The sequence below is a fragment of the Schistocerca nitens genome, chromosome 1 (genome assembly GCF_023898315.1).
Source record: "Schistocerca nitens isolate TAMUIC-IGC-003100 chromosome 1, iqSchNite1.1, whole genome shotgun sequence".
Classification (NCBI taxonomy): Eukaryota; Metazoa; Arthropoda; class Insecta; order Orthoptera; family Acrididae; genus Schistocerca; species Schistocerca nitens.
The window spans coordinates 1148882693-1148908991 of record NC_064614.1 but is presented as its reverse complement, the minus strand read 5'-3'; the positions used below and the strand labels follow the sequence as shown (position 1 = coordinate 1148908991).

The 26299-nt window shown below is 40.1% G+C and overlaps 1 protein-coding gene across 1 annotated transcript in view; it reads right to left on the bottom strand.

Moving 5' to 3' along the window:
- The window catches only part of LOC126199758 (calcium-activated potassium channel slowpoke), an 872527-nt gene that overhangs the window by 481523 nt on the left and 364705 nt on the right, over positions 1–26299 (bottom strand). Inside the window, exon 11 of the mRNA XM_049936649.1 lies at positions 9464–9576. Coding sequence (XP_049792606.1) covers positions 9464–9576 — 113 coding nt within the window. The remainder of the gene's footprint in view (positions 1–9463; positions 9577–26299) is intronic.

The following is a 26299-nucleotide window of genomic DNA, read 5'->3' as shown; positions in this document are numbered from 1 at the left end:
AACTTCCTGCCACGATATTTCGGCGCAGAGTCTTCTGGCCATCTTCAGGTAAATGCCGGCAGTTCCCCGTGTTTTTATGGAACAATCAGTACGCCGGGAAAGCTTTAAACATCACGACAAGAACAATCATTCTAACTCTAGTAAACAGTGGCTCCAAAATGCATACCTTGAGAGCTATGAGTACTTCTTTATTTTCAATACTGTGAAACAAATCTCTTCTTCTGCAGTCACTTTGTTTTCCATTGTTTTGGATGAGGTAGTGTGGATCAAAACAAGAAAAATACGTCCAGTAAACATGGGATCTAAAGTGCATACCTGAACAGCAACAAGCACTTGTTCATCTTCGCTTCTGTGAAACACATCTCTTCTACTGAACAAGTGCTCATATCTCGTAAGGTGCGCATTTTAGAGCCCATGGTTGCTAGACTTATTTGCTTCAAATGACTGCTCTTGTCACATCCTTGAATACTGACCATTCCTCCTGGGACACTCTTTATACCAGCTTTAGCGAATTTATTTAACAAAGTGTTGGGTGCTTTTAAGCTTTTCAGTACTGTATTTTTTGTTCTATATGCCACATGTATGACTTGCTTTCTCAAAATGTTTCCTGTTCTGTGGGTTATTTTGCTATTAAATGTCAGTGTGTATCACGAATTCCTGTAGTTTGTGATTTCTTCATCTTTTGTGCTTTGTGCATTCTCTGCCATATGATTGTACAGGTGTTGTTCTATAATATTTTTGTGTGTGTTTTGTACACTGAAGCACCAAAGAAACTGGTACAGGCATGTGTATTCAAATACAGAGATATGTAAACAGGAAGAATATGGTGCTGCGATTGGCAACACCTTATATAAGACAACATGTGCCTGGTGCGCTTGTTAGATCAATTACTGGAGCTTCAATGGCAGATTTTCAAGATTTAAGTGTGTTTGAATGTTGTGTTATAGTTGGTGCACAAGCAATGGGACACAGCGTCTCCAAGGTAGCGATGCAGTGGGGATTTTCCCATACAACCATTTCATTAGTGTGCTGTAAATATCAGGAATCCAGTAAAACATCCAATCTCTGACATCGCTGCAGCTGGAGAAAGATCCTGCAAGAACGGGACCAATGACGACTGAAGAGAATCATTCAATGTGACAGACGTGCAACCCTTCAGCAAATTGCTGCCGATTTCAGTCCTGGGCCATCAACAAGGGTCAGCATGCAGACCCTTCAACAAAACATCATTGAAGTGGGCTCTTGAACCTGAAGACCCATTCATGTACCCTTGATGACTGCTCATCAAAAAGCTTTATGCCTCACCTGGGCCCATCAACACTGACATTGGACTGCTGATGACTGGAACAATGTAGCCTGGTCAGACGAGTCTCATTTCAAATTATATCGAGTGGATAGACATGTACAGGTATGGAGACAACCTCATGAATCCACTGACCTGCATGTCAGCAGGGGACTGTTCAAGCTGGTGGAGGCTCTGTAATGGTGTTGGGCATGTGCAGGTGATATGGGGCCCTAGGCATGTCTACTAGATATGACTCTGACAGGTGACACATATGAAGCATCCTGTCTGATCACCTGCATCCATTCATGTCCTTTGTGCATTTCGACAGAGCTGGGCAATTCCAGCAGGACAATGCGACACCCAATATTTCCAGAATAGCTGCAGAGTAGCTTTAGGAACACTCTTCAGAGCTTAAACATTTCCACTGGCTACCCAACTCCCCAGACTAAACATTATTGGGCATACCTGGGATGCCCTGCAACGTGCTGTTCAGCAGAGACCTCCACCCCCTTGTACTCTTATGGATTTATGGACAGCCCTGCAGGATTCATGGTGTCAGTTCCCTCCAGCACAACTTCAGACATTAGTTGAGACCATGTCAGGTCATGTTGCAGTGCTTCTGCATGCTCGCGGGGGCCCTACAAGATATTAGGCAGATGTACCAGTTTCTTTGGCTCGTCAGTGTGTCAGTTCAGCTTTTATTTTATGGTTCAGTTTGTCTATGGTGCTTAGTCTGTAGCCGTTTTCTGTGGCAGTTCATCCAGTTCTTGTGTGTTCTTCACCCTTTGGAATTACATTCAATCTGTGTAGGAGGTTGCTGAGGCTGGCTTGTTTAGTGCTATGGGACAGTTATATCTGGTGAGTTTTCTTTATATTGAGAACTGGTGATGGTAGTGTTTGTTTTCTATGGTAATTTCCATGAAGAGTATCTTCTTGCATATTTCAGTTTCAAGTGTGGTGTGGATGTCTGGGTGGGTAGTACTGATCTCTGTGTATAACTGCAGTACTTGGATATGTGTTTCATCTACCAAGCAAATTATGTCATCAGCATAGCATTAATGCATTACTTTTTACTGGTTTGGTTTAATTATTACTTCAAAGATTTTGTACATCACATCCAAAAAGCTATCACACAGGGCAAAGAAAGGCATCAATGATCAAATTACACTTTGTAACAGAACATTATTCAACACTCTAAGCGAATTATCAAACAATGCATGCGAGTCCCCCCCCCCCCTCCCTCCCATCCTCCCCACACCCATCCAGCTGCCCCCCCCTCCCCCCCCCACACACACACAAACATACAATGCAAACACATATGGTCAAATTCAAATTTACAGCTGCCAATATATTACATATTAGCAATTTCTATTTATGCTCAGTTATATTCTGTAATCATTCTAGGCCTGTGTTTGTATTATTGTGAAATAAAGTGTGTGTCAACACTGACACAAAAACAGCATGGAAATCTTTATACATGTGTAAAGAATAACTGTAGCTTTTTTTTTAAGTATTTGCTCCACTGAGCCAGTGCTACTGAAACTAATCGAGAATCAAAAGTGGAAAACACTGATACTGTAGCAATGATGCACAAAAAACAAAAATATTTTTAACAACAGCAGAAGCAACACAGAAAAAGTACTGTCAAGAGCAGCAGCATGTTGTTACTGCAGCAGAAGGGACCGCAACCTCGCCCAAGTAATCTTAGTCCAGCTTTCAAGGAAGCTAATCAGGACTGGGCAATATGCATGCATTGACCAAACTAAATTGTCATTTCAAGGTAAGCGGAACTGACTCTGATTCAGAAAGCACCTGCTAGTTGTTGTCAAGTGTTCAGCTTTACGAATTAATTTGCAAGCTTCACTTCCCAGTAGCCACAAGGAGTCTCTCTCATGCAGACTTTTGTGCCCCATTGTTAGCCATATTAGAATACACATATATGATAACTGTAAAAACAATTCACAATTCTATATCACTTTTGTTGCACAGATAAAAGGACTCAGCAGTATTTGTCAGCTTAAATGACAAATTCTAGTTACAGCCATTCTTATGCATGGTCATTAATCAGGGATGTAGTCATTGGTTTGGTACTTGATATCAAGCTTTTGACGTAATTGCTGAAACTGTTTGACCTATAGCGGATGAAGTCCTTGCACATTCTTGAGTATGTAAAATTTCTGCTGCATTTCAGAATACAATTAGCAGACAAAGGGATAAAACTTGATTGTGTGACCCAATCCATTCTGCACAGAATCATAAGAATTAATTAGGGGAGGTATGTCCACATCACATGTTCAGGCCATCAAATTCCTCATGTTCCAATATCAGAACTCTATCAAGTAGCTAAGAGATATCAACAGTGATACTGAGTAATTGGTACTATTCATCAGTATTTGCAGATTCTAAAGACACATATACAACAAGTACATTCCAATTATGTATATAGATACCTTTGCAGCAGCATATGGAAACAATCAAACGCTTACCAAGTCTAATGAACATTAAAGAATTATAATTGTTCATTGTGAGTTACAATATGAAGTTTATTCTGAACATAGCTGTATAGGAATTCATCACCAGCCCTCTCAAAAGCAAATATCATTGTGGATATGTGAACAGCCACACATCTCATGTGATAGTAAAATACTTGATGCCTGACAACATGAGGCTGTTGCAGCCATCTGCACATTTGCTGTGTGATTAGGTCAATAAACACCAAAAACAGCTATGACACAAATGTTCACCCTCTGCCATGTCATTTGCGGAATATATTTGTTAGCCATACAATGTAGGCTTTCACGGCTGGTGTTGTCTTCAGTTAAAACTTCCGGGCTGAGAGGCCGTGGTTTATGTACCAAATTTCCACCTAATGTTTTGTCTCCATCTCCGGGAGACATCATCTGAGGTCATCTGGCTATTGCCGCAGAGGCTCCAGGTACTCTCGCATTTAGAGAGTGCATAGAGGACAGCACCATTTGTCACATGATGCTGATGGTATGCCTATCTTTGGAAGGCGTCATCATTTTCGATTAAGAGTAATTGATTGTCATTCTGCTAGTGCATCGTCGACATCCATATTTTGTCCAACTTTAAAACTTCCTCTTTTCTATTAAAATTATTATGGTGTTTGTGAATCTCTATTGCTTCTCTATACATGCATGCATGATAATGGGATGTTTGTGCTAGAATGCTTGTCTCATTAAATTTACTTTCATGGTTCCCATCTTGAAAAACATGCTCAGCTACAGCCAATTTTTCGATTTATCCTAAGCGACAGTTTCTTTTATGTTCAGCTAAGCGGGTGTTTACACTTCTTTTTATTGTTCCAATATATACTTGTCCACAAATGCATGGAATTTTGTATATTTGTTAGCTTTGTAACATTATGGATATACTACAAGAATAATTCAAGCTCAAATAAACTTGTAGGGTAGATGACAGAGCTGCTTCTAGCGATTGGGTAAAAAAAATTACAGCACACAATGAACATTGATAGTTAACATAATAAGCAATAAAAAGCTTGGACCTTCTGTGCCTGTATTCTTTCAGGTTTACCCACAGAACTTCAGGTGGAAAAAAAAAAAAAAGAAAAAAAAAACGAAAGAAAGAAAGAAAAAAAAAACTGCTTCCATATAAATCAGCATGGTCCTGTGTTTCTGGTTATATAAAACGAGTTTTTTTAGTGCACATGCAAATGATAATGAGTGAAAAAAATGACAGTGGTTTGAATTTTTAAATTCCTCTCTGTTATTTACTCCTAAGTGAAGAATTTACAGCAAATATATGATGATACTATTAATTCTGTTACAATTAGGGTTTACAGTAGGACTTTTAAATGGTAATCAGTTATTTCCATATATATTGCCTTCCTGGACTGAATCTAACATTTCATTAACAATAAGAGCACCATATATATGACATGAGTAGAGGCATATCAAATACAAGGAAATGTATAGCCTTTCAGCCTGAGACATAACATTGATTGTCTAGTGTTGAAGAAGGCTCCAGAAATTAAAAATATAATAGACAAAATTGTTGAGTTCCACACTACATTCAGTCCTCTTCAGAAATGAATTTACAACTGACAGAAAAGTTCACATAGGTGAAGCACTGTAGTAATTTTAAAGACACTGAGGGTGGACTTAAGTACGGCATTGTGGGAGAAACTGTTACAGGCGGACTTATTCAGTGAATGTGCAAGACTACTGACAAATGTGTCATTTTTCAGCTTGTAGTTAGCTTGTAGTTAAGAAGTTACACTGTCTGGGTACTGCAGGTGGTATAGTACATTGCATGACTGCCCAATCAATTCATCATCTGCAGTAGGCACGATTGCACACCAGTATTGGAGTGACAGGAGATCAGTTTAGCAGCCTCCTCATCATTAACCCTCACAATACCAAGGGTGGGAGAAGGAACAGGGTACTTTATCCTCAATTCTTCAAAATACTGTAGACTAGCCAGGTTCTGTACTTTATGCTTTAAATTTTTGAAAAAAAATATTGTTTTTAATGTAGTCTTCTACCAGATTCCATAAACATTTTAAAATATTCCATAAACATTTTAAAATTTTCAGTTAAACTTAACCCAAAATTTAAGTCTCAGTAGCAGACGTCATTTCTTACTATGAATATTGTATTCAATATTCTCAGGTTCACAGCCCTACATGCACATGAATGTCTCTTTAGAAAGTTTGTTGTAAATGTAAGTCAACAAAAATCAACAAACTTTTTTTAAGTCTTTTTGGGTGGACATAAAAATCTCCCCCCTCCCTTGTAATACATGTTATTGGAAATGTGCTAGTAATGCTAGGGTTCATGTAATCTTCATAAAGTCAGAAACACTTCTTATCCTTCAGGGAGATTCTCCATTATCATGAGAAGGCACACTGACCCTCACTCTTCTCCTCCAATGAAGAAAAATATCTTTGGCAGAACCAGCTAATAAATACTGTCAGTTTCCTCCCCCCCCCCTCCCCTGCCCACCAAATCAAATACAGAATAGATGACTTAACAATCATATTATATGTCAAGTGGTGTATCTTAATTTTACATTATGAAGAAATTCTTCTGTTAAAGAAGTCCTATACAAGAAAGTTATCAGACGTATTTTGTATATGTCTTCATAAAAACGCATCTACTGGCATAAAATATTGACATGAAATGAGGGAGACTTTTTGATGCTGCGTGCCTGGAGCACAGCCATATATGAAAGTGAAATGTGGACATGGAAATGTATGACAATAATAAAATGGAAGCATCTGAAATGTGATGCTATAAAAGCACGTTACACATTAGATGAACAGATAGCACACGAAATGAAGAGATACTTATGGAGTATAGGTGAGAAGTCCACGGAAAATTCTCATTAGAAGAAGGGACAATTTTGTGGAGCATTTGGCATATTGCCTCTGAATAGATAACTTGATACCGGTGACAGTACTAAAGAGGAAAAATTTTAAAACTAGAACGCTTAAAGAAAATTATTAAGTATTCAGTGTAGCAGGTATAGTCTCTAAAGATGAGAAAAATTCACAGGTGGCTGGTATTAAAGAAATTTTATGACTGTTACCTAAAAGAAATGTTACAGACAGGAAAATCTGCACACATATTTATGTCTGAAGCATCACACATACATTTTCATTTTTTTTTAAGACAGCCTGTAACTCTTAGATCCGACTCAGAGACCACATTATACTTTGATTAAGGCATCAGTGGATGGCATTATTCACACTGCTCTCTTTCGGTTAATTCCTGGTTTTGATTTCAGGGTCACTTCTCTTTCAGATAACTCCTCAAATGTCACCAGCCATCCATAGCTGAATGAATCCTATTAGGACTTCCTCTGAGGTAAAACCCTTAGCAGTGCCAGCAATTGAATGCAGATTCTCAACATGGCAGTCAGATTTGCTGGCCACAAAGGTAATGAGGCATTCATTAGTTGTGTTATATGAAAATAAAGTTTTGCTCAACATCCCATACACCAAAATTTGCAGTGCAATTGTCAGCATGTTACATGCTGTGCACAGAAAAACATAAATAACTAGAAGCACTACAGCAAGAACTTATTTGAAATGTTTCCTAACATCATGAAGGATTTTATATTATCAAGCTGAACCTAAATGACTGAGATGCATGTTGTTCATGCTTATTTTGTCTAGCTACAATAGAATGAGTGATCAATGGGCAGAGCTAGGTGAACAACTATTGCAGTTCCATTTCGAGAAACATCACAAATCAGACTTCTATTACAGATAGTGATTTCCTTTTCTACAAAGACAAGAGTGTACTATGTGACTGAGATGTAACTGCTGTCTGGACCAATTTTATATAATTTACATCAGACCAGGCAGAACTAGCACTCACATCACATCATGTGTTTCTTATTCATTGAGTATCAAAGAACAGACTTCTTATTTTCATAACATATGTTCCAGCATTTAGTTTTGAGAGGTCTTATTGGTACCAATACGATTTTGATTACAAATGTTGTCTTCTTTTATATGTCTCTACTGTTTGCACAAATCCAGTACAGTATTCTTCAGAATTTCCATGCATTGTCCATTACAGTGGATTTGTTGCAACAAACATACAAATAAACAAAAGAGTAAGGACATCTTCACTTTTTGCCCCTTTTTATGTGAATGAACTTATGCAGGAAAGTGTACCATCAAATTGTTTGGTTAACACTGCCAGACAGCACAAATTTGTTGTTGCATTTTTAAAATCTTTTTACACTCAAATTAAATTTTGTAGGCATGCATCTTATCCAAAATATCTGTTTCTGCAAGTGTGTTCATATTTTAGATATGTTGATCCTCAAAAATTGAATTACAGTTTATTACTGATTTTTGTTGTATAAATGACACTACATAAACTTTATGTTCAGTCAAAGTGAAAATTTTATGCAGGGTGAGTTAAAAAGGACTTTAGAATATTGAAATGATACAGAAATATATTGAGATAACTTACAGAACTGGTACATGGTGACATTTTGTAGCAAACAACCTCAGATTTCATATAGAAATGTCAAATGTCATTTTGGTTCAATGTGACTACCATTTACCAAATATATGGAGCTTGATGAATGCATAAATTCATTAACAATCAACAATAAGTGACAAGGACATGGCATTCAATGAGAAAAGTATAGAGGGTTGGTGACAAAAAAAATTAAAAAGGCAGATATAGCAGTGAATTTAAGACACTCTGATTACCATAATTTAATAAGGGAAATGTTTATTATGCCAGACCTGTATAAATTGTGGAAACAGGAAGGCTTCATTGGTTTCGATGAAGATGTTTTTAATATAGAAATACACATCTTCCAGTTGTTATCTGGGTACAGAAGCCCATATGTTTACAAATTAGAATGGTCAACATGGATTACAGTTCCAATTCCTCTTTTAAGGAATTTCCACAAATTTCTTACATTTTGCTTGCCATCATTTATAAATAACTTTTCCTTCAGAGAACTGACACACTTCAGTGCCTTGTGAATAATTGGCAATCACTATGTTTCTTATACAGTCATTGTTGCAAAGAAATAAGACAATATAATAGTTGTAAGTCTGTCTTCATATTTCTCAATGATTATTATGTACCTTCTACTAAAATTTGTTACACTGGTTGTAATTTTAAGAAGAAATGCAGCTAAGAACAAGAATTTCTGTGATACCATTTTCTTAATCCTACAATCCTCAATATTCAAGAACATGCTTAAAATGAATGGGTTCTATGATTTGCCTGAAACCAATGACAGGTGCTGCTGATAGTGGGAGTAATAACACCAAAATATAGCATACTAACTCCAGCAGGTAGAAATTATTTCTTTGTTGAGATAGATTTTGAATGATCACTTCCTGCAAATTGTACTCAACTATAGATCACAAAAGTTTTGATAATGCATTCAAAAAATCATAATGTGCTGGACCACTCTACTTATGTTTGGGTATTCCATACACTGAGTGGAACACAGGTTGAAATAAACAAACACTTACACAAGAAAAAGAGTCACATTATTTATCAAACAGTGTTATAGCAATAAAATTAGCTTCCAAATGTACTAGTGTTAATTAAAATCCAACATGCATAAATATCAGTTAGTTATGGAAGTTTCTATAGTGAAATAACTAATTTGGGGCTCATCTCAGGCTTCTGCACACCAGTGCAAACTTACTCGCTTGCTTGTGGGAAAGTCATCCCGGTGAATGAAGGGGACAGAGTTTCTGTATACATCTCGCAGCCCGTTCCTTGCAGATAATCGTTCTGCCAGGCTTGAGTATCTGGGGACTGAAACATGAACCACGATTTTTCAGGAACGGGACATCAATATTCTACAAAACCCAATGGTTTGATTTTGATGTACAGCACCATCCACGTGCGACAGACCATCATGTGAAGCCAGCACATGTATTCTTCCTAGATGGGCAGCCCCAAATAATATTGATAATGGAATAAATCAAGAGACTGTTATTAGAGTACTGTCAAGCAGCTAGACATAGGCAAAGATCTAAACACACATGTATGTATGCCAAAATTTAATTTCCAGTTGCTCAGGATATAAACGCAAAATATAGACCAATACAGTCCAGTTAATAATCCATATACAAGTAAAACTTCTTGAGAACTGCATGCTATATGGTGTAGAGAGTCATGAAGAGAAACTGAAACAAGGAACACAATGAATCACAGATATCATGATGGTATGTGAGATAACACAAATCATCACAAAACACAGACAAAGGACACACAGTATGTACCTAAAGAATTGCCTCTAGAAAGTTGCTAAAAGATTTACAAAGTGATTACAGATAATAACTGAAGAGTCTCCATGACAGATGCTACAATTATGTATTAAAAAAAGAAAATGAAGTTACTGTAAATCTGAGAAGCTACTGAATCTATCACAATTTTTTGGTCTTGGAACCCTTGGGGATAAAACATGTTTCTTGTACAAAAAGGGAAAACTTGGCATTTCATAAACAGAATCACAAGACTGTAAGAATGTTGAGAATCATAATGATGCCTTTATTATTTTCTAAAGAAACAATATTTTGTCTTTCTTTTTTTTTTAATAAAAAGAAAAAGAAGAAAAAGTATTTGGCACATTTATGGCTAATAGAAATCCTTATGTGGAACCATTTACTTGTTTCAATGACCTCAGTAATTAAAAATATAAATACACAGTGGCTCCCTCCCTAGTCTGCAAATAAAACTATTGAAACTTTTGAGAGATCATAATACTTTTCTTTTGCTTATTCAATGTATTAACTAAGATGGGCCTCTTCTCAAATAACATCTCACTGAATGTTGTGGTTCAAATTCTGCTCTATGACAAAAATATCTTGTCATTGTTCAGCCAAGTACAAAGAAACTAGAATTTTTTTATGAGAGAGAGAAAGGGAAGGTGGGATAAATATTTCTTCAGACCTTTCGCTCCATTAAATTTCCAATTACATACAGGAGTGGTAATGACATAATGATGATTTTTCATTTTCACTTTTGATTACATTCCTTCATTACACAACCAGAATAGTCAACCCTACTTTCTTTGAGTTTTCAGGCATCTGAGGTGAAAATAATGAGAGGTATCAAAAGAAATCTACTAGAGTCACAAGAGAGAGAATAACAATATTAATGTGATAAATTTATTAATTTTAGCAATTTATTTTTAGGGGTGAAATACTTCATGGCTAGACAGAAATAAAATAGGAACAAATGAGAAGAAGTTGTAGCATAGACCTATAGATACTGAAATAAATGCAAAACATAACTGCAACAGCCCACTACTTACTCGGTAGCCTGGGCAAAAGGCATGCCTATAAATGTGGGACTCAGTGTTTCTGTGTACATCTCCATGCCAGTTCCACGTAAATAGTCGTTCTGCCATGACTGCATATCTGGTGACTGGAGACACATATTACATGATGAAAAGTTTGCAATTCCTAATCTCTGAATTTATCAATTCTTAACACAAGAAATTATTTATCTCTGTTTGTCTTTGAGAAAACACACCCAGATGACCTCACAGCAACCTTCAAATTGTTTTACAGATCTAGGAGACACTTAAAATCTCATTAAGTGCTATTCACTATACAAAACATCTGCCATTACATGAAACACTCCTCACAAAGTAATCCCATTTTCTTCTCTAAATAATGATGTTCTGCAATTAAACAAAAATTTTGGTGAAAGTCAGGTGCCAATTTACATGTCAATAAAACCCATGTATACATAACAAATAATGCTCTTGGAAATTCCTAAGGATCAATTCTAATAACTATGACTGTAATCCCTGCAAATAAATAATTTAATAATAAGACTGAATCCAACAAAGAGGTTGTGTGCATGATTTATAAAACCATGCAGCTCAACTGCAGTTCAGCCTCTATCCCCGTAAAGAATAATTTTCACATCCTGTAAAAGAATAAACACCTGTATTTATGAATATATTTACTATTTACTATGTTTGCTAACAATAAAATTTATTAATGTTAAAGTAATAACAGCACTGTTATGCTTATGGACATATATTTTACATTGTTAATTTTTTCTTTGCCCTAATAACAAAACTGAATAATATTTTATATTATTCTTCATATCTGTTTATCTCCATTCAGTATATCTACATAAGTGTTCCATAAGCCACTTTGAGGTGTGCGACGGAGGGTATTTTGTATACCACTGTCAGTTGCCCCCCCCCCCCCCTGCCCCCTCCCCCCAAGTCCCTTATAAATACAAAATATGGAAGTTAAAAGTGAGTATTAACAGTATTTGAGGCACTAGATGAGCATGTGCTTTACTTTTTAAAATAGGAACAAATAAGGATAACTGACCCAAAGTGAATGTCCTAAATGTAGACTTTTCTATTGAGACTCTGCTAAGGACTGCTACAGCAGATATACACGGAAAACATGAAGTAAGGCAGGTGCTCAAGAGAAGTTAAAATTAATCCAAAGCCTACAACAGGGCAAACACACCATTCTAGGTTATTTTAAATTCCCTATCTATACTTCATTAACTCTTACATAATCCTTGAAGTGCACAGTACTGAACAATGTTGAGTATGAAAACAAATGTTAATCCATTTCTGAACAAGTAAGTTTTGGCCAGAAGGCCTTCCTCTGATAAGACAACATACAAACCCACATTCACACAAGCACAGCTCACACCATATGATCACTTGTTTTTGGCTGCCATGGTTTTGTCTCCCTGTCTGCGACTCAACATCACCACTATATATGGTGATTAGCAATCTACCCTTTTCATAATATTCTCATTATTTCATTCTGGATTTTCCATTGTTTGATTTTGTTAACCACTTTCTTGCTTTAACATTTACAATCACTTTTCACTTAAACTATCACTTGCAGCTAATGCAAACAATATTATAATCATAAGACGACGTTTGTGATTGCTACAATACTGTTGAAAAACTTTTTATTCATTTTCTGACAGAATCACATTTATAGTTTTACATGACCAGATTCAACTGTATAAAAATGTCATCCCCAGATGAATACATAGCACTGCAGTCTTGACCTCATTAAGGACAAAGAACTGTCATTGTCTATTATCCCTAACACTAAGTAATAGCACTCTCTCCTATCTCCCATTATCACCATAAACAACATAACATGCACACCACAGTCATCTATAAGAAACAGTTATATTTAAAAGGCACCTAACATACAAGTGACATTTGCACAGCAGTGAGACAAATGAGGAAGAAAAACCTCTTTTTCACCACAAGGAATGGGACAAGCAGAAAGGACATGCTATCTAACTTCTACATTTACTACTTACAATTTTCAGATAGTGCACATGCCACTGTCTACCTCAAAAAAAAAAAAAAAAAAAAAAAAAAATCTCTCCCCTTTGAAATTGGGAAATTTACTGTGTATACCAGCTGTTAGCAGAATCTAGCTTCACTATTATAATAGGTCTTAAGCATTGCTTAAAATGCAGTCATGAGGAAAATCTCAGATGCATCATTTACAAAATAAAGAGCTGGTATAGAAAGTCTAGAACATATTGTATATATACTTCCAGCATGAAGGTCTAATTAATGACTGGTTTATCGAATGCTAGTATTCTTTACTATTATACTACAAAATCTGTATTGTAAATGAGAATTTTAACAGTTAAATTACAAATCATAATTGCAGTATAAAATACCAAAAATAATGATGTTTTGCGTCCTTTCCTATGAGTAAAATCCCATCAGCTAATTAAATATCAGACTCCTGCAACTTATGGTGGTAATTTGGAGTCTTGTACCTGGACAGAATGAAAACCCTATCTCCTATCCTCTTAAATAATCTGAACGTAAGTATACACTCGAAAAGAAATAATTACAACACCCTTTTAAAAAATATTTTTTATCTTACCACTAAAATATCAGTTGATACCTGTTTAACACACCTGTTATTTGATTAAAGCATGGAATGCTTTACTTAATATATCAGACAGCAAATTTGTTCAAATTGTTAATAACACATAAATGTAAAGTTTCTAAACATTTTAGAGTGACCTGGTTCTTAGTTCTGAATCAAAAAAAAGTTGGACAATTTTGGCAATTAGTATTTTGTATCAGTGTTTCTTTGTGCAGTAGCACTGTAATTGCCACTGTTCAAGTCTGTGTTTCATTTCAGTGCATTGTGTTTGGGCTATAGCAAGTTACGAGGTAATTGCTAGTCCATCGTGGGTGTTATTTGAACTCCTTTTATTTGTTTATTTGAGTGTGTCCCATAGATCCATTAGAATGAGTGATTCAGCAGAAATTTTCATGGTTTAGTTTTGAAAAGGATTCCGTATTCCATAACTTTATAAGCCCACTGGGAAGAAATTTGGAAACATTTGCACCAGGTATAGACTTTTTTGGTTGGTAGTGTACACTATTTTTACATCTAGTATAATGCACATGGAATGCTGAGTTGGTTTCTTTTTTCTTGGGGGGGGGGGGGGGTTCTTTATGATGAAGCAAATATGAGAAGCAGTGGTAAGCATTCCCATCTGGCTAAACAATTTGTGACTGAAGGTTCTCAGACTTAAGAGTACTCTACAATGGAATATTTTTCTTTCTTCCTTTCCCTTGCCTTCATCCCATCTAGTACAGAGTTCACAGTTTCAGGATCTGGTAAATTATATGGATTACTTAACTTCGTGGGCAGATACCATTTTTAACACCACAGCATCACAGTAACTTCTGGTAGGGAAATCATGTGTGTCATCTGTCTGTGAACCACACAAACTTTTTTGTAAGTTATTGCACTTTAACTGTTTTCATACTACATCATCTGAGGTGAGGGTTGAGTATCAGCCATCCAACTGTCTAAATTAGCATGGGAATCAGCTTTAAGCAATGCTCAGGAGGGCTCTCATACCAACCCAAGGCCATTAATTCACCATGGGGATTCGGTATTCAATCTGGGTCTAGCGCATCTCCCTGTCTCACTAACTAGCACACTGTGCATTTTGCTATATAAGAAGGTACTCTAAAAATGGTTGTACTCCATCTTTTCTGAACAATGACAATTTTTGAACAAGAAAAGAATACACTCCCTTTCTGACCATTTGATCACCACTGCAAGACAGCACTCTTAATGCAATAGAGCAGTTAAGCTCAATAATTTCAGAGATGGAGTTTCTGATGTCTCCAGTTTAGTCTGAAGTTTAAGTGGAGGTCCAACTCTTTACAACTGCTGGATATTGAAGGTCATCATGAATTCATCTCCAGTCCGCAGCTCGTGGTCTTGTGGTCACGTTCTCGCTTCCCGAGCACCTGGTCCCGGGTTCGATTTCCTGCGGGGTCTGAGATTTTCACCTGCCTCAAGATGACTGGGTGTTTGTGATGTCCTCATCATTTCATCATCATTCATGAAAGTTGCGGGACTGTACTGAGCAACAATTCAGAATTTTTACAGGCACTGATAACCATGCAGTTGAGTGGCCCACAAACCAAACATCATCATCATCATCATCATCATAAATTCATCTCCATTTCTGTGACTTCATTGAAACTGCATAGAATTTGTCTTTCTATGGTTAGCATAAAGGGAGTTAACATTAAAACTGTTAAAAGACTTGTGATACAATGTTGTTGGTAACTATGGTTAACAAATTTTCCATTACAAAACTGATGTCATCTGCACACATAGCAATTTTGCCCTTATCACCATATGCATCTCCAGACAGATCATTAGTATAAATCAGAAACAGTAAACGACTCAGGACAGAACCGTGTGGGACTCTGTGATGAATAACACCTTGCCCTCCACCCTGAATCAGATAGCTATCCCCAATTTGCAATCTACAGCTTAAAATTTTACTTTCTGCTTCTTGTTGGTCAGACAGTATTTCAGGTTACCTAATTAACCCAAGATGCCACTGGACTTTCTCTAAGAGTAGTTGGTGATCTATGCAGTCACAGCCTTTCATAAAATCACAGAAGATACCCACTGGTGAAGTGTTCTTGATTATAAACTCTAAGAAACCATCCACAAATTTTAAGGCTGCCTATTCTGTTAATATACCCTTCTGAAAACAAATATGCAACAACTTTTGAATACTTGTAAAAATACTGTAAAAAGTTAAATTGGTCTGTAAATGTCTACATTCGGGGAATCATATTTTCTTCCTAAAAATGGAAGTTCCCTATCTACAGAGGTGATAGATACTCGATATGAAGCACAAAAAATAGTGTAGTATGTTCATTATCTACATCTACATCTACATCTATACTCCGCGAGCCACCTTACGGTGTGTGGCGGAGGGTACTTATTGTACCACTATCTGATCCCCCCTACCCTGTTCCATTCATGAATTGTGCATGGGAAGAACGACTGCTTGTAAGTCTCCATATTTGCTCTAATTTCTCGGATCTTTTCGTTGTGATCATTACGCGAGATATATGTGGGTGGTAGTAATATGTTGCCCATCTCTTCCCGGAATGTGCTCTCTCGTAATTTCGATAATAAACCTCTCCGTATTGCGTAACGCCTTTCTTGAAGTGCCCGCCACTGGAGCTTGTTCAGCATCTCCGTAACGCTCTCGCGCTGACTAAATGTCCCCATGACGAATCGCGCTGCTTTTCGCTGGATCATGTCTATCTCTTCTATTAATCCAACCTGGTAAGGGTCCCATACTGATGAGCAATACTCAAGAATCGGACGAACAAGCGTTTTGTAAGCTACTTCTTTCGTCGATGAGTCACATTTTCTTAGAATTCTGCCTATGAATCTCAACCTGGCGCCTGCTTTTCCCACTATTTGTTTTATGTGATCATTCCACTTCAGATCGCTCCGGATAGTAACTCCTAAGTATTTTACGGTCGTTACCGCTTCCAATGATTTACCACCTATGGCATAATCGTACTGGAATGGATTTATGCCCCTATGTATGCGCATTATATTACATTTATCTACGTTTAGGGAAAGCTGCCAGCTGTCGCACCATTCATTAATCCTCTGCAGGTCTTCCTGGAGTACGTACGAGTCTTCTGATGTTGCTACTTTCTTGTAGACAACCGTGTCATCTGCAAATAGCCTCACGGAGCTACCGATGTTGTCAACTAAGTCATTTATGTATATTGTAAACAATAAAGGTCCTATCACGCTTCCTTGCGGTACTCCCGAAATTACCTCTACATCTGCAGATTTTGAACCGTTAAGAATGACATGTTGTGTTCTTTCTTCTAGGAAATCCTGAATCCAATCACAAACCTGGTCTGATATTCCGTAAGCTCGTATTTTTTTCACTAAACGTAAGTGCGGAACCGTATCAAATGCCTTCCTGAAGTCCAGGAATACGGCATCAATCTGCTCACCAGTGTCTACGGCACTGTGAATTTCTTGGACAAATAGGGCGAGCTGAGTTTCACATGATCTCTGTTTGCGGAATCCATGTTGGTTATGATGAAGGAGATTTGTATTATCTAAGAACGTCGTAATACGAGAACATAAAACATGTTCCATTATTCTACAACAGATTGACGTAAGCGAAATAGGCCTATAATTATTCGCATCTGATTTATGACCCTTCTTGAAAATGGGAACGACCTGCGCTTTCTTCCAGTCGCTAGGTACTTTACGTTCTTCCAGAGATCTACGATAAATTGCTGATAGAAAGGGGGCAAGTTCTTTAGCATAATCACTGTAGAATCTTACGGGTATCTCGTCTGGTCCGGAAGCTTTTCCGCTACTAAGTGATAGCAGTTGTTTTTCAATTCCAATATCGTTTATTTCAATATTTTCCATTTTGGCGTCCGTGCGACGGCTGAAGTCAGGGACCGTGTTACGATTTTCCGCAGTGAAACAGTTTCAGAACACTGAATTCAGTATTTCTGCCTTTCTTCGGTCGTCCTCTGTTTCGGTGCCATCGTGGTCAACGAGTGACTGAATAGGGGATTTAGATCCGCTTACCGATTTTACATATGACCAAAACTTTTTAGGGTTCTTGTTTAGATTGTTTGCCAATGTTTTATATTCGAATTCGTTGAATGCTTCTCTCATTGCTCTCTTTACGCTCTTTTTCGCTTCGTTCAGCTTTTCCTTATCAGCTATGATTCGACTACTCTTAAACCTATGATGAAGCTTTCTTTGTTTCCGTAGTACCTTTCGTACATGATTGTTATACCACGGTGGATCTTTCCCCTCGCTTTGGACCTTAGTCGGTACGAACTTATCTAAGGCGTACTGGACGATGTTTCTGAATTTTTTCCATTTTTGTTCCACATCCTCTTCCTCAGAAATGAACGTTTGATGGTGGTCACTCAGATATTCTGCGATTTGTGCCCTATCACTCTTGTTAAGCAAATATATTTTCCTTCCATTCTTGGCATTTCTTATTACACTTGTAGTCATTGATGCAACCACTGACTTATGATCACTGATACTCTCTTCTACATTCACGGAGTCGAAAAGTTCCGGTCTATTTGTTGCTATGAGGTCTAAAACGTTAGCTTCACGAGTTGGTTCTCTAACTATCTGCTCGAAGTAATTCTCGGACAAGGCAGTCAGGATAATGTCACAAGAGTCTCTGTCCCTGGCTCCAGTTCTGATTGTGTGACTATCCCATTCTATACCTGGTAGATTGAAGTCTCCCCCTATTACAATAGTATGATCACGAAACTTCTTCACGACGTTCTGCAGGTTCTCTCTGAGGCGCTCAACTACTACGGTTGCTGATGCAGGTGGTCTATAGAAGCATCCGACTATCATATCTGACCCACCTTTGATACTTAACTTAACCCAGATTATTTCACATTCGCATTCGCTAATAACTTCACTGGATATTATTGAATTCTTTACTGCTATAAATACTCCTCCACCATTGGCGTTTATCCTATCCTTGCGGTATATATTCCATTCTGTGTCTAGGATTTCGTTACTGTTCACTTCCGGTTTTAACCAACTTTCCGTTCCTAATACTATATGCGCACTATTTCCTTCAATAAGCGATACTAATTCAGGAACCTTGCCCTGGATACTCCTGCAGTTTACCAATATTACGTTAACTTTTCCTGTTTTTGGTCTCTGAGGACGGACATTCTTTATCAACGATGCTGATGTTCTCTCTGGTAAGCCATCAGGTATTTTATCGTTTCGCCCAAGGGGGGGTCCCTCTAACCTAAAAAACCCCCGTGTGCACGCCACACGTACTCTGCTACCCTAGTAGCTGCTTCCGGTGTGTAGTGCACGCCTGACCCGTCTAGGGGGGCCCTACAGTTCTCCACCCAATAACGGAGGTCGATGAATTTGCAACCATTATAGTCGCAGAGTCGTCTGAGCCTCTGGTTTAGACCCTCCACACGGCTCCAAACCAGAGGACCGCGATTGACTCTGGGCACTATGCTGCAGATATTAAGCTCAGCTTGCACTCCGCGTGCGATGCTGGTTGTCTTCACCAAATCAGCCAGCCGCCGGAAGGAACCAAGGATGGCCTCAGAACCCAAGCGGCAGGCGTCATTCGTTCCGACATGTGCTACTATCTGCAGCCAGTCACACCCAGTGCGTTCAATAGCTGCCGGAAGGGCCTCCTCCACATTACGGACGAGACCCCCCGGCAAGCACACCGAGTGCACACTGGCATTCTTCCCTGACCTACCCGCTATTTTCCTGAGGGGTTCCATAACCCGCCTAACGTTGGAGCTCCCTATAACTAATAGGCCCGCCCTCTGTGACTGTCGGGACCTTGCCGGAGAATCAGCCACTGGCCCAACAGGCGAGGCATCCTGTGGTGGCTCGGAAATGATGTCATCACCACTAGGAAGCACCCCGTACCTGTTGGAAAGGGGTAAGGCAGCTGCCACGCGGCCAGATCCCACCTTCGCCTTTCGGCCAGGCACACGCGAGCCCACCACTGTCCGCCATTCACCCTGGAGTGATGGCTGACCGGTAAGATGCTCACTGCCGGAAGACGCAGCGACATCAGGGGTTCCATGTGATTCCAAGGCCACCGAAGTAGGCATAGGTCTCACCACAGTTGCCCCAACGCCACTACGAGCCGACGCCTGCGCCTCGAGCTCGATGAGCCTAACAGACAAAGCCTCCACCTGCCCCCGAAGAGTGGCCAATTCTCCTTGCGTCCACTCACAACAACCACAGTCCCTACACATGACTATGTTTACCCTACTCTATACGGTGACAAATTCTCAAGATAATCTTCTGATGAGCTGCTCTGATAATCAAGAAACACTCACTGAAATACGAGACGCGAAAACTACGCTAGGTTTTCCCAGAAAAACTATTTAAAAGCTAAGCGCAGCAAATAAGTACAAAATAAATTTCTCTCCTAACGATCAAGAACTGTTAGTTTCTATGCAGAGCAGATAAACACAAATAGAATCCCTTCCTTAGTGGAAGGTCGTAAACAAAATGCAAAATAAACGCTTTATACAAACAGTACTCGCTGCTGCTGGTGCTCGCGCTCTGGCTGTCACAAGACAACTGTGATTAGGGAAGGGAATAATCACTCCAAACTATTACTCTCACATACACCAGTCTATATGTTTGATGGATATTGTTTCTTCCAGTTCCTGTACTCAAGAAAATGTTTATACGCTGCATAATCATTTCTGATTAACATTTGCTTTGAACACTGTAGTTTTGGTGCTGTTATTTTGATTCTGCGTCATCCAATTCTATACTGGTCTCCATAAACCAATGAAAAATAATAAAAATAATGTCAACTGATACACTGAAAATTGAATATGTTGAACACTGAAAAACCCAGGAGGGAATAATGACAATATTATGAAAAGGATAGATTGCTACTCAGCATATAGAGGATGCAGAATCGCAGACATGGGGGGGGGGGGGGGGGGGGGACAAAGACCTTCTACACATTTGAGGTATTGACCTAAAGGATTTCTGAAATAGAAAAGCACACACACACACACACACACACACACACACACACACACACACACACACACACACACACACACACACAAGCACAACTCACACCCACCAGTGTTTCTGACCGCTGAGGTCGGACTGTGTACAGCAACTGTGTCTTATTGGAGAAGCAATTTGTTGGTGATGGGGGTAAGGGGTTGTTCTGAGAAGGTGTAGTGCTGCTTGTCGGAGCAAGCGGGGACATGGTGGGGACACGGCAAGACAGTTAGGTGCAGTCAGGAAGTTTGAAGGCGAAGGGGGAGAGAGTGGAAATGAAGAGAGGTAGAGGAGGGGAAAAGGACTAGTGGATGCATTGGTGAAATTAAAGTTGTGTAGTGCTGGAGCGGGAGCATGAAATTGCCAGTTGTCAGATTCCTCCACCCACGAACCCTGCGACAGTGCCCCCATTCCAGATCTCCAGTCTTTCCTCAAACCCCTAGGGCCCCATGAGAACCCACGAACCCTGCCACAGTGCCCCCATTCCAGATCTCCAGTCTTTCCTCAAACCCCTAGGGCCCCATGAGAAACTCTACTCTTGTGGACCTCATAGACCAACAACTTCAGCCTACAGCTTCTAACCAACCATCATGTATAAAAGATGCCAAACATTTCCTCCACTGACTCTACACAGTTTCTCTTACTTTTTTACATGGTGCCCTGCTTTTCACTACTGAAGCCACCTCCCTCTACACTAACATTCCTAATATCCACAGCCTTGCTGCTATTGAACACTACCTTATCAAATGCCTGATTGACTCCAAACTTGCAACTTACTTCCTGGTCACTATGACCAACTATATGCTCACCCATAATTACTTCACCTTTGAAGGCATCACCTACAAACAAATCCCTAGTACAGCAATGAGCATGCATGTGACCCCCATCCTGTGCCAACCTATTCACAGGCCATCTACAAATATTCCTCCTAACCACCCACAATCCCTAACCCCCTCACGTGATTCAGATTCATCAATGACATCTTTGTGATATGGACTGAGGGTGAGGACATCCTTTCCACGTTCCTCCAGAACCATAACACTTTCTCTCCCATTTGCTTCACTTGATACTACTTAACCCAACAAGCCACTTTCCTCAATGTTAAACTCCACCTCAAAGATGGCTAATGCCTTTGCCCATATCAAACCTACCAACCACTAGCCATACTTCCGCTTGAAAAGCTGCCACTCTTTCCATAGAAGAAGTCCTTTACATACAGCCTAACCACCTATGGCCATCGCACCTGTAATAATGAGCAGTCCCTCTCCAAATATACCAAAGGTCTCACTGAAGTCTTCACATAATGAAATTACTTTCCCAATCTTGTACAGAAACAGATATCCCATGCTTTGTCTCTCCAGTTCCCTACTTCCCACTGTCAGGCTAGAATGTAACACTCCAATTGTTATTCAGTACCACTCAGGACAGGATAAACTGGATCACTTTCTCCTTCAGGGTGTTGACTGACTCCTGTCATGCCTTGAAATGAGAAATATCCTAACCATTACCCTGTCACTCGTCCCACAGTGGTATTCCACCACCTACCCCTTTCCCATTCCCACCCAGTACTACACAGCTTTATATCCCACAAGGCACCAACTAATCATTCCCTCCCTCTCTCTTTCTGCCCCCCCCCCCCTGTACTTCAGTAATTTTCCACTCTGTCTCCGCCCCCTCCCCCACATGCCTCCTGTCTGTACCTAGCAGCCTTAACCTGTTCCCACCATACTGATGCTTCTCCCACAAGCAGCACTACACCTTTCCCCACCCCTAACATGCTATCCCTCCTCCTCCCTGCCCCGGCCTCCTCCTTACATCCACAATCCACACATTGCTTCTCCCATCAGTCACAGCTAACTCACAGATTGCGTCTCCATCAGTCGCAATTGCTGTACGCAGTCCGGCCTCAGTGGCGAGAAACATTGGTTATGTGCGCGCAAGTTGTGATTGTGTGAATATATGTGTTTTCTACTTTAGAAGAAGACTTTTTGATTGAAAGCTCAAATGTACAGCAGTCTTCTTCTTCTTCTTCTTCTTCTTCTCTCTCTCTCTCTCTCTCTCTCTCTCTCTCTCTCTCTCTCTCTCTCTCTCTCTCTCTCTCTATCTCCCCCCCCCCCCCTCCACCTTTCTTTTGCCTGTCTCCGACTCATCATATCCTCTATACAGATATTAGATGTTAATATAATGAAATTTAGCCAGAAATTTCAAATATTTGTCACTGGTGCACAATGTTAGCTTCAGGTGGAATTTCTGATGGTTGAACCTATGGTGAATAATTGTTACCACAATCTATGAGCAGCGAAAATCCCACAAATTATGTCCACATGTTACTCAACCAAAATGGCTATCCCAGCCATCCTGTCAGACTACCAGCAGCTGCTACTATCCTGCTCTCAAGTATAAAATGGCTTCCTATGTTTAAGATTCCTCAAGTAGATTACAGTGTCACTGGTTACGTATGACAGTTTTTTACAACACCATATTGATAACAACACACCAAATGCTGTGTGTGTCTTTGCATTACTTGTGCTTTTTCTTAATTTACGGAGACCAGTGCAGTATGAACATCTTATGAAATCCTTAGTTAAATGCCCTTTGGAGTACCAAATATGAAACTGTTTGTAGGAAAACATGGATGCATATTCTAATGGTAATTTGAAAAAAAAAAGTGTGTATAAAAGACTGTCACAAAGTAAACTTCCTGCCAACAAGGCCTTTGTCAACAATAGATGACACACACACACACACACACACACACACACACACACACACACACACACACACACACAGTCTCTGGCAGCTGAAGCCACACTATGAGGAGCAGCAGCAGTCCATGATGGGAGAGCCAATTGGGTAGGGGTAAGGAGGAGCAGGAGGGATAGCAGGTTAGTGGTGGGGGATGGTGAAGAGCTGCTGGGGAATGAGCAGGGACGAGATGGAGAGAGGCTAGGGTAGCCATATGCGCTCTGGAGGTTAGACAGAGGGAGGGTAGAGGTGGAGGGGGGGGGGGGCTACTGCAGAAAAGGAGAGAACTATAAAGACTGGTTGCATTGGTGGAATGCAATGCAGTCTAGTGCTGGAATGGGAACAGGGAAGAGGCTAGATGGGTGAGGAAAATGACTAGCGAAGATTGAGGCCAGGAGGGGTACCAGAACATAGGATGTGATGCAGGGAGAGCTCCCACCTGCACAATTAAGAAAAGCTGGTGTTGGTGGGAAGGATCCATATGGCAGAGGCTGTGAAGCAGTCATCAAAATTAAGAACGTCATGTTGGATGGCAACAGGGTGGTCCAGTTTTTTTCTTGGTCACAGTTTGTCTGTAGGCGTTCATGTGGACATACAGCTTGTTGGTGGTAATGCCCGCATAAAATGCAGCACAGTGGTTACAGCTTAGCTTGTAGATCACATGACTGGTTTCACAGGCAGCCCTGCCTTTGATGGGATGGGTGATGTTTGTGGCTGGTCTGGAAGTAGGTGGTAGTGGAAGGATGTATGAGACAGCTCTTGCATCTAGGTCTATCACAGGGATGTTAGCCATTAGCATGGGTTGTGTGGGAATGGACGAATGTATTGTGTAAGTTGGCAGAATACTGTGGTGGGTGGAGTGGTAAAGATAGTGGGCAGGACATTTCTCATTTCAGGGCTCCGACAGGTTGTCGAAACTCTTGCCCTCCAGCAACTAGAGCAAATGCACAACACCACCTCAAAAAACTCTCCAACCTGCTCACTTCCTACTCCCACCTTGGAATACCACTGTCCACCATCTCTACAACAACCTTCAAACCTCCCCCACCTCTCCTCATAGCTGACAAACGCCATCTCACAGACCTACTACATTTACCCCTCCCTCCAAAACTCCCTCCCACCACCACACACAATCAAGAACCTAAACATACCTGAAACACAATCATGAACCTTTCCTCCAAAAGCCTTAGCCCCACAGAAATATCAATCCTTTCCAAAGGCCTCACCTTTTGTCCCACTCCCCAATTCAATCATGCAATACTTCTCCTGGTCCCAACAGTGGAAATACTCTTTTTCCACCAACCCTACCAATCATACTCAACCAAACACCAGCGTTAAACTGTGCCTGACTCAGTTCACTCCTCCATCCAACCATGATCCATCATCACTGCCCCCAAATCACCCCCTGTTAACTTTCCAGAATTTCTTGACCTTGAACCTTGCATCACCATCATTCCCCAAATTATTCAACGTGCAAACTAACCTTACATCTGCAGATAGAACCCTAGTCATCATATAAAAACTGATCCTGACCTTATAATCCTACCTGCGTACAAAGGTTCCACCACTGTCATTTTGAATCACAAGCATTACCTACTAGAAGGACTCCACCAACTAGCAGATTCATCCACCTACAAACCTTGTCACAGTGACCCCATATCAGAAATCCAGCAGGATCTCCAGTCTGTCCTCGAATCCTTAGGCCCATCCCAGAACCTTTACGCAGAGTCCATCTCTCTCCTCACCCCTGCTACTCCCTGCACTCCTACCTTTTACATGCTTTCTTAAGTCTATAAACCCAACTGCCCAGGATGTCCCATTACAGCCGGTTACTGTGCTACCACTGAGAGAATCTCTGCTCTAGTAGACCAACATCTTCTGCCTATTACCTGGAACATACTCTCCTATATGAAAGATACCAACCATTTCCTTCACCAACTCTCCAGGATTCCTGTCCCTTTACCACACAGTGTCCTGCTCATCACTATTGATGCCACCTTGCTTTACAATAACATTCCTAATGCCCATGGCCTTCTGCTACTGAACACTAGCTTTCCCAACGCCCTGTGGAATCTCCTTTCAAGGCATTATCTACAAACAAATCTGGGGTACGGCTATGGGCACCCGCATAGCACCATCCTATGCCACCCTATTCAGGGGTCATCTAGAGGAATCTTTCCATAACACCCAGAGTCCTAAACCCCTCACCTGGTTCAGATTCATTGATGACATTTTTGCAATCTGGATTGAGGGTAAGGAAACCCTATCCACATTCCTCCAGAACCTCAACAGCTTCTCCCTCTTTCATTTCACCTGATTCTACTCATCCCAACAAGCCACATTCCTAGATATTGACCTCCAACTCAAAGATGGCTACAGTGGTACCTCTGTCCATATCAAACCTACTAACCCTCAGCAATACTTCCACTCTGACAGCTGCCATCCGTTTTGATATGAAAAAGTCCCTTCAATATAGGCTAGCCACCAGTGGTCATCTCCTCTGCGGTGACCGAAATATTCTGAGGGTCTCACTGAAGCCTTCACTGACTATAATTATCCTCCCAACCTTGTACAAAAACAAATCTCCTGTGCCTTACCTTTCCAGTCACCCACTAACTCCCAAAGTCTCACTGTCCAGCCACAGAGGAGCATTCCCCTCGTAACTCAGTACTGCCCCGGACTGGAGCTACTGAATTGCGTTCTCTGCCAGGGTTTCAACTACCTCTTGTCATGCCCTGAAATGAGAAATGTCCTGCCCATTATCCTTCCCACTCCTCCCACCACGGTATTCCGCCAACCTACACAATATATCCATCCATCCCTACACAATCCCTGCTCCCAACCCCTTACCTCATGTCTAACATCCCTGTAAT